At 43.9% G+C, this 14,620-nt stretch overlaps 1 protein-coding gene across 5 annotated transcripts in view; it reads right to left on the reverse strand.

The window, feature by feature from the left end:
- Positions 1-14,620, reverse strand: part of LOC106561641 (contactin-1a) — a 164,364-nt gene that overhangs the window by 33,158 nt on the left and 116,586 nt on the right. For all 5 annotated transcript variants that reach the window (XM_014125783.2, XM_014125784.2, XM_045688469.1 and 2 more), the window contains 5 exons: positions 12,634-12,736; positions 10,758-10,857; positions 3,785-3,966; positions 2,730-2,854; positions 420-537 (listed from right to left, as the gene is read on the reverse strand). In XM_014125783.2, coding sequence (XP_013981258.1) covers positions 420-537; positions 2,730-2,854; positions 3,785-3,966; positions 10,758-10,857; positions 12,634-12,736 — 628 coding nt within the window. The remainder of the gene's footprint in view (positions 1-419; positions 538-2,729; positions 2,855-3,784; positions 3,967-10,757; positions 10,858-12,633; positions 12,737-14,620) is intronic.

Genomic DNA, 14,620 nt, shown 5'->3' on the forward strand with positions numbered 1-14,620 from the left:
GTGGCATCCTATGACGGTGCCACATTGAAAGTCACTGAGCTCTTCAGTAAGGCCATTCTATTGCCAATGTTTGTCTATGGAGATTGCATGGCTGTGTGCTCGATTTTATACACCTTTCAGCAACGGGTGTGGCAGAAATAGCCGAATCCACTAATTTGAAGGGGGGTCCACATACTTTTGTATACATAGTGTACGGTATGTGTGTGAGTGTGTGTTTACTTCGGTTTATGCTTCATTACCATAATTAGAAACAGTTTGGGATCAAGTCACCGCTGAAAAGGGCAAGCTGTCAGTTTACTGGAATATGTTGTTTGTTTGATTGTTCTTCAACATGTATAACACAATCCGTCTGAGGCTTTAACACATGCACCGCTGCATTGGACGCAGCCACGCACAATCAGACAGACTATTTGACTCACCAATCACACGCAGCTCTGCGTCAGCATAGACGACTCCATGCCGATTCTCCGCTCTACACTGGTACATCCCAGAGTCCTCAAACGTCAGCCCCCTGAACTTCAGATCATGCTTATCGTACTGTGGAAACGGAATAAATAAATATGAAACAATTATAATACGCATTTCAAAATTACAATAACATATTTTTTTCATTGGTATTAGTAGATTTTATAATAGGGCATGTTGATGTCTCAATGACAGTAAGTGTAATGTTGACAATGTTGAAATTGAAACATCAAAATGCTTTTGAAATGTAGGAATACTAAATGCATGCAACATTTAATTAACTAGCATCCCTCAGCATTTCATTGGGTTTATCTGACTTGATGAAAACATAATTAATACATAATGAAGTATCAAGTTACATTGACATCAAAGTCCTCCCTCCCACTCTGTGCTGCCACTGCCTGCCTGCCTGCTTGCCTTCTCTCCTGGGACTCTTTCAGGAGGAGGGTTGGTGTGACAGTTACTATGGCAGTGAGTTATGCAACCTCTGGGCTGGCACACTCAGAAAATACAAGAGGTACTTTTTCCTCTCCTCTCCTCTCCTCTCCTCTCCTCTCCTCTCCTCTCCTCTCCTCTCCTCTCCTCTCCTCTCCTCTCCTCTCCTCTTCTCCTCTTCTCCTCTTCTTCTCCTCTCCTCTCCTCTCCTCTTCTTCTCCTCCTCTCCTCTTCTTCTCCTCCTATCCTCTTCTTCTCCTCCTCTCCTCCTCTCCACTCCTTTCCTTTCCTCTCTGGCATTCTCTGAGAAACAACCAGAGCTACCTTCTCCTGAGTCTTAAAACGGTGCCCTGTGTTCAGACAATTCAGACTCTGAGGAGTACCCCTGCCAGCAGCCTGTCACAACTGTGCCACCCTGATGCTGGCTGCTGACCTTGGTAGAGAGGGTCGTGCTTTTCTATCTAAGGGACCTGGCTTTTCACACTACTGAGCCGAACCGAGCCAAGCCAAACCAAGCTGGCCTGGTTACCCATCTTGTCACGTCCTGGCCAGTATAAGGTTAATTGGTATTGTAGTTTGGTCAGGACGTGGCAGAGGGTATTCGTTTTATGTGGTTCGGGGTGGTGTGTTTGTTGAAGGGGCATTTGATTTAAGTATTCCAGGGTTTTTGGGCACTGTTTGGTTTTCATGTATTCTATGTTTAGTCTAGTGTGTCTGTTTCTATGTTTGGTTAATTGGGGTTGGGACTCTCAGTTGAAGGCAGGTGTTGTCTATTTGCCTTTGATTGAGAGTCCCATATATTAGGGTGTGTTTGTTTTATCATTTGTGGGAGATTGTTCTGCGTTTAGCCTTATGCTTTGTCAGACTGTTTTTGTCGATCGTATTCCTGTTTGTTATTTTGGTGTTCATTTGGTTCTTATTAAAACGTCGAGATGAGCATTCACATACCTGCTGCGTTTTGGTCCTCTTTAACCGACGACAAGCGTGACACATCTATCATAGTTGCTGGAACACTATTGCCTGCTAACCCAAACCACACTTCATATAGTATTTTGTCTTCATATAGTATTTTGTCTTCATATAGTATTTTGTGAACATATAGTATCAGTATCTTGTCAACATACATATTTGTCAACATATAGTATTTTGTCAACATATTGTATTTTGTCAACATACAGTATTTTGTCTTCATATAGTATTTTGTCAACATACAGTATTTTGTCAACATATAGTATTTTGTCAACATATAGTATTTTGCTTTCATATAGTATTTTCCAGTACGGTTCCAAAAGCTATGGTGGGTGCTTAACCAGGCCAGCTCAGTGAAGCTCTGCTTGTCTCAGTTCAGCCCAGCTCTGCTCGGCCCTGTTCAGCTCAGCACTGCTCTGTTCGGCTCTGTTCATCTCAGCACAGCTCTGCTAGGCGCTGTTCAGCTCAGCACTGCTCTGTTCGGCTCTGTTCAGCTCAGCACAGCTCTGCTTGTCTCTGTTCAGCTCAGCCCAACTCTGCTTGTCTCTGTTCAGCTCAGCCCAACTCTGCTCTGGTTGGCTCTGTTCAGCTCAGCACAGCTCTGCTTGTCTCTGTTCAGCTCAGCACAGCTCTGCTTGTCTCTGTTCAGCTCAGCACAGCTCTGCTTGTCTCTGTTCAGCTCAGCCCAACTCTGCTCTGGTTGGCTCTGTTCAGCTCCACCCAGCTCTGCTCAGCTCTTTTCTGCTCAGCACAGCTCTGCTCGGCTCTGTTCTGCTCTGTTCTGCTCAGCACAGCTCTGCTCGGCTCGGCTCTGTTCAGCTCAGCCTAGCAGTGTTAAAAGGGTATGTGAAAGGACTTACCGAGTAGCCGTTCTTGAGCCAGTGGACGTGGGGCTTGGGCTTGCCGCTGGCCTCACAGGACATGGTGAAGTCACTGCTGATGTCCCGCTCTGTACTGCTGATGGACTCTGTCCACTCTGGGAAGGCTGGAATGGAGATGAGGAAAGGAGACTGTACAGTACGTGTACGAGGCCTGAGTCCTAACTTGAGATCATGTGTACGAGGCCTGAGTCCTAACTTGAGATCATGTGTACGAGGCCTGAGTCCTAACTTGAGATCACGTGTACGAGGCCTGAGTACTAACTTGAGATCATGTGTACGAGGCCTGAGTCCTAACTTGAGATCACGTGTACGAGGCCTGAGTCCTAACTTGAGATCATGTGTACGAGGCCTGAGTCCTAACTTGAGATCAGCGCACAACATCAATACAACAAAAAATAATAATTAATTTTTTTTTTTTTTAAATGCATGAAATGAAATGTATGCATTCACTAATGTAAGTCGCTCTGGATAAGAGCATCTGCTAAATGACTAAAATGTAAAAATGTAATCAATACATGATTCATGTAAAAATCTTTGTTAAGAGTGAATGACTCAAATTAGGACTAGGCCTTGAGAGAAGAGGTGTTGAAAAACAACAATTTGCAAGTCAATGACTTGCAACTTCAAAGCTGGAGAGTATATACTGGATTATAAACTGGGTGGTTTGTTTTGTTGTGCTTAAGAACAGCCTTTAGCCGTGGTATATTGGCCATATACCACACCTCCTCGGGCCTTATTGCTTAATTATAAATTCGAGCCCTGAATGCTGATTGGCTGAAAGCCATTGTATATCAAACTGTATACCACAGGTATAACAAAACACTTATTTTTACTGCTCTAATTACATTGGTAACCAGTTTATAATAGCAATAAGGCACCTCGGGGGGTTGCCAATATATCACGGCTAAGGGCTGTATCCAGGCACTCCGCGTTGCGTTGTGCATAAGAACAGCCCTTAGCCGTGGTATTTTGTCCATAGACCACACCCCCTCTGGCCTTATTGCTTAATTAGTAAACTAGAGACAGGGCCCTACCTTCTACAGAGACCCGAGCCCGGTGCCAGTCCTTCCCTTTGGAGTTGAGGGCCTCACACTCGTACGTCCCCTCGTCCTCATACTGCACGTGGTACAGTTGGAGGTGGGCCCCTGCCATGCTGACTTCATGATTGGCCGGCAGCTCTCCGTCCATCTTCCTCCAGCGGATCTGAGGGATGGGGCTGTGGAGAGGGGAGGAGTTAAGACATACAGTATACTGTGCCTTGCAGAAGTATTCATTCACTTTAGCTTTTTTCCTATTTTGTTGCATTACAACCTGTAATTTAAATTGATTTTTATTTGGATTCCATGTAATGGACATACACAAAATAGTCAAAATTGGTGAAGTGAAATGTAAAAAATAACTTGTTTAAAAAAAAATTAAAAAAGTAAAACGGAAAAGTGGTGCGTGCATACAGTTGTAGTGGGAAGTTTACATACACTAAGGTTGGAGTCATTAAAACTCGTTTTTCAACCACTCCACAAATTTCTTGTCAACAAACTATAGTTTTGGCAAGTCGGTTAGGGTATCTACTTTGTGCATGACACAAGTAATCTTTCCAACAATTGTTTACAGACAGATCACTTCACTTATAATTCAATGTATCACAATTCCAGTGCGTCAGAAGTTTACATACACCAAGTTGACTGTGCCTTTAAACAGCTTGGAAAATTCCAGAAAATGATGTCATGGCTTTAGAAGCTTCTGATAGGCTAATTCACAACGAAAATCAAACGAAATCAGCCAAGACCTCAGAGAAAAAATGGTAGACCTCCACAAGTCTGGTTCATCCTTGGGAGCAATTTCCAAACGCCTGAAGGTGCCACATTCATCTGTACAAACAATAGTATGCAAGTATAAACACCATTGGACCACGCAACCGTCATACCGCTCAGGAAGGAGATGCATTCTGTCTCCTAGAGATCAACGTACTTTGGTGCGAAAAGTGAAAATCAATCCCAGAACAACAGCAAAGGACCTTTTGAAGATGCTGGAGGAAACAGGTACAAAAGTATCTATATCCACAGTAAAACAATTCCTATATCGACATAACCTGAAAGGCCGCTCAGCAAGGAAGACACTGCTCCAAAACCGCCATAAAAAAGCCAGACTACGGTTTGCAACTGCACATGGGGACAAAGATCATACTTTCAGAGAAATGTCCTCTGGTCTGATGAAACAAAAATAGAACTGTTTGGCCATAATGATCATCATTATGTTTGGAGGAAAAAGGGGGAGGCTTGTAAGCCGAAGAACACCATCCCAACCGTGAAGCAGCGGGGTGGCAGCATCATGTTGTGGGGGTGCTCGCTGCAGGAGGGACTGGTGCAGTTCACAAAATAGATGGCATCGTGAGGAAAGGAAAATGATGTGGATATATTGAAGCAACATCTCAAGACATCAGTCAGGAAGTTAAAGCTTGGTCGCAAATGGGTCTTCCAAATGGACAATGACCCCAAGCATACTTCCAAAGTTGTGGCAAAATGGCTTAAGGACAACAAAGGCAAGGTATTGGAGTGGCCATCACAAAGCCCTGACCTCAATCCTATAGAAACTTTGTGGGCAGAACTGAAAAAGCGTGTGCAAGCAAGGAGGCCTACAAACCTGACTCACCCAACTTATTGTGGGAAGCTTGTGGAAGGCTACCCGAAATGTTTGACCCAAGTTAAACAATTTAAAGGCAATGCTACCAAATACTAATTGAGTGTATGTAAACTTCTGACCCACTGGGAATGTGATGAAAGAAATAAAATAAATCACTCTCTCTACTATTATTCTGACATTTCACATTCTTAAAATAAAGTGGTGATCCTAACTGACCTAAAACAGGGGATTTTTACTAGGATTAAATGTTAGGAATTGTGAAAAACTGAGTTTAAATGTATTTGGCTAAGGTGTATTTAAACTTCCGACTTCAACTGTATGTATTCACCCTCTTTGCTATGAAGCCCCTAAATAAGATCTGGTGCAATCAATTACCTTCAGAAGTAACATAATTAGTTAAATAAAGTCTACCTGTGTGCAATCTAAGTGTCACATGATCTGTCACATGATCTCAGTATATATACACCTGTTCTGAAAGGCCCCAGAGTCTGCAACACCACTAAGCAAGGGGCACCACCAAGCAAGTGGCACCATGAAGACCAAGAAGCTCTCCAAACAGGTCAGGGACAAAGTTGTGGAGAAGTACAGATCAGGGTTGGGTTATAAAACAATATCAGAAACTTTGAACATCCCACGGAGCACCATTAAATATATATTTTTTTAAACTGGAAAGAATATGGCACCACAACAAACCTGCCAAGACAGGGCAACCCACCAAAACTCACGGACCGGGCAAGGAGGGCATTAATCAGAGGCAACAAAGAGACCAACGTTAACCCTGAAGAAGCATCAAAGCTCCACAGCAGAGATTGGAGCATCTGTCCATAGGACCACTTTAAGCCGTACACTCCACAGAGCTAGGATTTATGGAAGAGTGGCCAGAAAAAAGCCATTGCTTAAAGAAGAAAATAAGCAAACACGTTTGTTGTTCGCCAAAAGGCATGTGGGAGACTCCCCAAACATATGGAAGAAGGTACTCTGGTCAGATGAGACTAAAATGTAGCTTTTTGGCCATCAATGAAACGCTATGTCTGGCGCAAACCCAACATCTCTAATCACCCCGAGAACACCATCCCCACAGTGAAGCATGGTGGTGGCAGCATCATGCTGTGGGGATGTATTTCATCTGCAGGGACTGGGAAACTGGTTAGAACTGAAGGAATGATGGATGGAGCTAAATACAGGGAAATTCTTGAGGGAAACCTATTTCAGTCTTCCAGAGATTTGAGACTGGGACGGAGGTTCACCTACCAGCAGGACAATGACCCTAAGCATACTGCTGAAACAACACTCGAGTGGTTTAAGGGAAAACATCTAAATGTCTTGGAATGGCCTAGTCAAAGCCCAGACCTCAATCCAATTGAGAATCTGTGGTATGACGTATAGATTGCTGTACACCAGCGGAACCCATCCAACTTGAAGGAGCTGGAGCAGTTTTGCCTTGAAAAATGGGCAAAAATCCCAGTGGCTTGATGTGCCAAGCTTATAGAGACATACCCCAAAAGACTTGCAGCTGTAACTGCTGCAAAAGGTGTCTCTACAAAGTATTGACTTTGGGGGGGGTGAATAGTTATGCACGCTCAAGTTTTCATTTTTTTTGTCTTATTTCTTGTTTGTTTCCCAATAAAAAAATATTTAGCATATTCAAAGTGGTAGGCATAGTGTGTTAATGAAATGATACAAACCCCCCCCCAAAAAATCTATTTTAATTCCAAGTTGTAAGGCAACAAAATAGGAAAAATGCCAAGGGGGTGAATACTTTCGCAAGCCACTGTAAACACATAGCTTTGTCATATGAATATTTACACACAGTGTATTACAATAAACCACGTCATACTCTAGGTCTGAGCAAGGATCAAATCAAAATCAAATCAAATGTTATTTGTCACATGCGCCGAAAATGCTTATTACAAGCCCTTAACCAAAGATGCAGTTTAAGAAATCGAGTTAAGAAAATATTTACTAAATAAACTAAAGTGCATGTAGTAAGTGGTAAAGTCACTATGCATAGATATAACCAGCGAGTAGCAGCAGTGCAAAATCAAAGGGAGGGCGGGGGTGTCAATGTAAATAGTCCGGGTGGCCATTTTATGAATTGTTCAGCAGTCTTATGGCTTGGGGCTAGAAGCTGTTAAGGAGCCTTTTGAACCTAGACTTGGTGCTCCGGTACCACTTGCTGTGCAGTAGCAGAGGGAACAGTCTATGACTTGGGGGACTGGAGTGTTTGACCATTTTTTGGGCTTTCCTCTGACACCGCTTAGTATATAGTATCAGTCAAAAGTTTGGACACACCTACTCATTCCAGGGTTTTTCTTTATTTTTTACTATTTTCTACATTAAATAACACATATGGAATCACATAGTAACCAAAAAAAGTGTTAAACAAAGTAGCCACACTTTGCATTGATGACAGCTTTGCACACTCTTCCCATTCTCTCAACCAGCTTCATGAGGTAGTCACCTGGAATGCATTTCAGTTAACAGTTGTGTGTTAATTTTTGAATTTCTTTCCTTCTTAATGCATTTGAACCAATCAGTTGTGTTGTGACAAGGTAGGGGTGGTATACAGAAGATAGCTCTATTTGGTAAAAGACCAAGTCCATATTATGACAAGAACAGCTCAAATAAGCAAAGAGCAGTGCAGTTGCAAAACCATCCAGCGCTATGATAAAACTGGCTCTCATGAGGACCACCACAGGAAATGAAGACCCAGAGTTACCTCCGCTGCAGAAGATAAGTTCATTAGAGTTAACTGCCTAAGAAATTGTAGCCCAATTAAATGCTTTACATAGTTCAAGTAACAGACCCATCTCAACATCAACTGTTCAGAGGAGACTGCGTGAATCAGGCCTTCATGGTTGAATTGCTGCAAAGAAACCACAACTAATGGACACAAATAATAAGAAGAGACTTGCTTAGGCCAAGAAACACGATCAATGGACATTAGACCGGTGGAAATCTGTCCTTTGGTCTGATGAGTCAAAATGTGAGATTTTTGTTTCCAACTGCCATGTCTTTGTGAGATGCAGAGTAGGTGAACAGATGATCTCACCAGGTGTGGTTCCCACCGTGAAGCATGGAGGAGGAGGTGTGATGGTGTGGGGGTGCTTTGCTGGTGACACTGTCTGTGATTTATTTAGTATTCAAGGCACATTTAACCAGCATGGCTACCACTGCATTCTGCAGCAATACGCCATCCCATCTGCTTTGCGCTTAGTGGGACTATCATTTGTTTTTCAACAGGACAATGACCCAACACACCTCCAGGCTGTGTAAGGGCTATTTGACCAAGAAGGAGAGTGATGGAGTGCTGCATCAGATGATCTGGCCTCCCCAATCACCAGACCTCAACCCAATTGAGATGGTTTGGAATGAGTTGGACCGCAGAGTGAAGGAAAAGCAGCCAACAAATGCTCAGCATATGTGAGAACTCCTTCAAGACTCCTTCAAAACTGGGGCTCCCGAGGGGCGCAGCGGTCTAAGGCACTGTGTCTCTAGTGCTAGAGGCATCACTACAGAAACCCCTGGTTCAAATCCAGGCAGTATCACAACTGGCTGTGATTGGGAGTCCCACAGGGTGGTGCACAATTGGCCCAGCGCCATCTGGGTTTGGCCGGTGTAAGCCGTCATTGTAAATAAGAATTTGTTCTTAACTGACTTGCCTAGTTAAATAAAGGAAAAAAAATGTTTTAAAGACTGTTGGAAAATAATTCCTCATGAAGCTGGTTGAGAGAATGCCAAGAGTGTGCTAAACTGTCATCAAGACAAAGGGTAGCTATTTTGAAAAATCAAAAATATTTTTTTATTTGTTTAACACTTTTTTGGTTACTACATGATTCACTATGTGTTATTTCATAGTTTTGATGTCTTCACTATTATTCTACAATGTAGAAAATAGTACAAATAAAGAAAAACCTTTGTATGAGTAGGTGTGTCCAAACTTTTGACTGGTACTGTAGGTCCTGGATGGCAGGAAGCTTGGCCCCAGTAAATTGTAGCGCCTTATGGTTGGATGCCGAGCAGTTGCCATACCAGGCGGTGATGCAACCAGTGAGGATGCTGTCGATGGTGCAGATGTAGAACCTTTTGAGGCTCTGAGGACCCATGCCAAATCTTTTCAGTCTCCTGAGGGGGAAAATATGTTGTCATAATCTCTTCACGACTGTCTTGGTGTGTTTGGACCATGATAGTTTGTTGGTGATGTGGACACCAAGGAACTTGAAATTCTCAACCCGCTCCACTCCAGCTCCAGCCTCGATGTGGATGGGGGAATGTTCGGCCCTCCTTTTCCTGTAATCCACAATAATCTTCTTTGTCTTGCTCACATTGAGGGAAAGGTTGTTGTCCTGCCGCACACAGCCAGGTCTCTAACCTCCTCCTTATAGGCTGTCTCATCATTGTCGGGGATCAGGCCGACCACTGTTGTGTCATCAGCAAATGTAATGATGGTGTTGGAGTTGTGCTTGGCCATGCAGTCGTGGGTGAACAGGGAGTACAGGAGGGGACTAAGCACGCACCCCTGAGGGGCCCCTGTGTTGAGGATCAGCGTGGCAGATGTGTTGTTACCTACCCTTACCACCTGGAGGTGGCCCGTCAGGAAGTCCAGGATCCAGTTGCAGAGGGAGGTGTTTAGTCCCAGAGTCCTTAGTTTAGTGATGAGCTTCGTGGGCACTATGGTGTTGAACGCTGAGCTGTAGTCAATGAACAACATTCTCACATAGGTGTTCCTTTTGTCCAGGTGGGAAAGGCAGTTTGAAGTGCAATTGAGATTGCGTCATCTGTGGATCTGTTGGGGCGGTATGCGAATTGGAGTGGGTCTAGGGTTTCCGGGATGATGGTGTTGATGTCAGCCATGATCAGCCTTTCAAAGCACTTCATGACTACCAACGTGAGTGCTACGGAGCGGTAGTCATTTAGCCAGGTTACCTTCGCTTTCTTGGGCACAGGGACTATGGTGGTCTGCTTGAAACATGTGGGTATTACAGACTCGGTCAAGGAAAGTTTGAAAATGTTAGTGAAGACACTTGCCAGTTGGTCTGCGTATACTCTGACTACACGTCATGGTAATCCCTCTGGCCCCGCGGCCTTGTGAATGTTGACCTGTTTATAGGTCTTGCTCACATTGGCTACGGAGAGCATGATTACACAGTCATCCGGAACAGCTGGTGCTCTCATGCATGCTTCAGTGTTGCTTGCCTCGAAGCGAGCATAAAAGGCATTTAGCTTGTCTGGTAGACTCACGTCACTGGGCAGCTCGCGGCTGGGTTTCCCTTTGTAGTCCGTAATAGTTTGCATACATAATATCACTGAATCTCTGTCTACTTCAAAATGTACTTGTAACAATGCACTGGTTATATCGAGACTTACTTTCCCAGGGCGAAGCATTCCAGTGTGATGTTCTGGCCCACCAGTGCAAAGGTGTCTGGGAACTTGACTTTGATATCAGCAGGGTACTTCCTTATTGGGCCTGGTTGGTGGAGAAACAGGAAATAGAAACAAATGGACCTGAGTCACCTGTTTATTCATAACACAACTTAGATCAGCAACAATACGTTAGTTCATTCTGTGTGGTGACAAGGTGATGCATTTGGTTGGAGGCACTTCATTGTAAATGGTTGTCTCCGGTAGGATAGGTTAGCTGCGCTGCATCACACACACACACACACACACACACACACACACACACACACACACACACACACACACACACACACACACACACACACACACACACACACACACACACACACACACACACACACACACACACACACACACACACACACACACACTGCTTCCAGCTCAGTTTGCCCTTCATGATGAGTTGTAACAGTGCAGTGCTAGATATGGGCCACGACACAGCCAGAGGCCCCTGTTATAGTGTGGTGATGTAGTCATAGTAAAACATATGCATGACAGAGCATAGAGCTCCTGAAGTGTGGTTGAGTAAACTACTGTTCTCCCCTACAACCTTCTCAACTACAACACAACATGCTAGACTTATCCCTATACTGTTTGTGCTCTAGCCAACTCCTTGGGTAATTCCCATACCTAAAATCACATGACCATAGGAGTTGGCAAGACAGCACAAAGAGATCTGGGACCAGTCTAAGAACATGCTAGTTTGTGTCACACAGATTGAGTAAAAAATATACATAAAAAATGAACCAAAACTTAACTCTAGGTGAACTCTAGGTGAACTCTAAGGGAAACTCCAGGTGAGCTCCAGGTGAGCTCTAGGTGAACTCTAAGGGAAACTCCAGGTGAGCTCCAGGTGAGCTCCAGGTGAGCTCTAGGTGAACTCTAAGGGAAACTCCAGGTGAGCTCCAGGTGAGCTCTAGGTGAACTCTAAGGGAAACTCCAGGTGAGCTCCAGGTGAGCTCTAGGTGAACTCTAAGGGAAACTCCAGGTGAGCTCCAGGTGAACTCTAGGTGAACTCTAGGTGAACTCTAGGTTTCTCTTAATCTTTTTCTCTTTTCAAGCTTTTTCCATATTCAGAAAAACATACAACAAAAGGCTCTCTCTCTCCACACTTCAGCTGTGGTCTCTGACTCCAGAGATGGAGTCCGCCCGACTAACCCTATCTCTCTTGTTCCTGAGATTCATCCTCTCTTAGGTTCATGTGTGGTTCTCTGGTCTTAAGATGGACCAACTCTTTGGACCAACTCTGTCCTAGCAAAACAAAGCAAACTACAGACAGGTAATTGTGTGACGACTAAAACTTAGATAGTGATCAAGGTGATCTTATAAGTTGTAGGGTATATGCATGATGCTGAATAATGGGAGGACTATCTTTACTGATTCCTATTTTTTAATAGGTAACAAAACCAGCAACTAACGTTCAGCCAGGGGGACAAAAGGTATGTGCAGACTGGTGGATGTTGTGGTAGCCATTACGCAACAGGTTTCTATCTCAACGTAGAGGAAACCAGAAACTAACGTTCTGCCAGGGGGACAAAAGGTATGTGCAGACTGGTGGATGTTGTGGTAGCCATTACGCAACAGGTTTCTATCTCAACGTAGAGGAAACCAGAAACTAACGTTCAGCCAGGGGGACAAAAGGTATGTGCAGACTGGTGGATGTTATGGTAGCCATTACGCAACAGGTTTCTATCTCAACGTAGAGGAAACCAGAAACTAACGTTCAGCCAGGGGGACAAAAGGTATGTGCAGACTGGTGGATGTTATGGTAGCCATTACGCAACAGGTTTCTATCTCAACGTAGAGGAAACCAGAAACTAACGTTCTGCCAGGGGGACGAGGGGGATGAACTTGCTGAAGACGCTTTTGGAGATGGAGGCACTGGAGACAAAGCAGGAGTAGTTGCCGCTGTCAGACGAGTCCACCTGGTGACAGACATCAACAATTCATGAAAACACAAGTAGTGCACTATATAGGGCAGTGGTTCCCAAACGTTTTATAGTCCCGTACCCCTTCAAACATTCAACCTCCAGCTGAGTACCCCCTCTAGCACCAGGGTCAGCACACTCTCAAATGTTGTTTTTTGCCATCATTGTAAGCCTGCCACACACACATTATACAATACATTTATTGATTTTTGTTTTTGTCACAACCCGGCTCGTGGGAAGTGACAAAGAGCTCTTATAGGACCAGGACAGAAATAATAATATAATAATAATCAATAATTTTGCTCTTTATTTAGCCATCTTACATATAAAACCTTATTTGTCCATAGAAAATGTGAATAACTCACCACAGGTTAATGAGAAGGGTGTGCTTGAAAGGATGCATATAACTCTGCGGTGTTGGGTTGTGTTGGAGAGAGTCTCAGTCTTAAATCATTTTCCACACACAGTCTGTGCCTGTATTTAGTTTTCATACTAATGAGAGCCGAGAATCCACTCTCACATAGGTACGTGGTTGCAAAGGGCATCAGTGTCTTAACAGCGCGATTTTCCAAGGCAAGAAATTCTGAGCGCAGCCCTATCCAGAAATCTGGCAGAGGCTTCTGATTAAATTCAATTTTCACAGAACTGCTTGTTGCAACTTCGATGAGGCTCTCTTGTTCAGATATCAGTAAGTGGACTGGAGGCAAGGCATGAAAGAGATAACGAATCCAGTTGTTTGTGTCGTCCATTTCGGGAAAGTACCTGTGTAATTGCGCACCCAGCTCACTCAGGTGCTTCGCTATATCACATTTGACATTGTCTGTAAGCTTGAGTTCATTTGCACACAAAAAATCATACAATGGATGGAAAAACCTGTATGTTGTCCTTGTTAATGCAGACAGAGAAGAGCTCCAACTTTTTAATCATAGCCTCAGTTTTGTCCCGCACATTGAACATAGTTGCGGAGAGTCCCTGTAATCCTAGATTCAGATCATTCAGGCGAGAAAAAACATCACCCAGATAGGCCAGTCGTGTGAGAAACTCGTCATCATGCAAGCGGTCAGACAAGTGAAAATTATGGTCAGTAAAGAAAACTTGAAGCTCGTCTCTCAATTAAAAAAATGTGTCAATACTTTGCCCCTTGATAACCAGCGCACTTCTGTATGTTGTAAAAGCGTTACATGGTCGCTGACCATATCATTGCATAAGGCAGAAAATACACGAGAGTTCAGGGGCCTTACCTTCACAAGGTTAACCATTTTCACAGTTGTGTTCAAAACATTTTTCAAGCTGTCAGGCATTCCCTTGGCAGCAAGAGCCTCTCGGTGGATGATGCAGTGTACCAAAGTTGTGCCGGGAGCAACTGCTTGCACACGCGTTACCACTCCACTATGTCTCCCTGTCATGGCTTTTGCGCCATCAGTACAGATACAAACACATCTTGACCACCAAAATCCATTTGATGTCACAAAGCTGTCCAGTACTTAAAAAATATCCTCTAATGTTGTCCTGGTTTCCAGTGGTTTGCAGAAGAGGATGTCTTCCTTAGTTGACCCCCCATTAACGTAACGGACATATACCAGGAGCTGTGCCAGGCCCGTCCCATCTGATGTCTCATCCAGTTGTAACACATAGAATTCACTGCCTTGTGTGCGAAGCAGTAATTGTCTCAAAACATCTCCTGCCATGTCACCGATGCTTCATGAAACAGTGTTGTTTGATGAAGAAATTGACTGTATAGTTTTTTTGGCCATATCCGCGGCAGCAGGAGGAATTAAGTCCTCCACAATAGTATGGGCTTGCCTGTCCTAGCCACTTGGTAGCTCACCATATAAGACGTTTCTAGCTCCTTCTTATTAATGGTATCTGTTGCTTTTATAC

The sequence above is a fragment of the Salmo salar genome, chromosome ssa10 (assembly GCF_905237065.1).
Source record: "Salmo salar chromosome ssa10, Ssal_v3.1, whole genome shotgun sequence".
In the NCBI taxonomy this organism is placed as follows: Eukaryota; Metazoa; Chordata; class Actinopteri; order Salmoniformes; family Salmonidae; genus Salmo; species Salmo salar.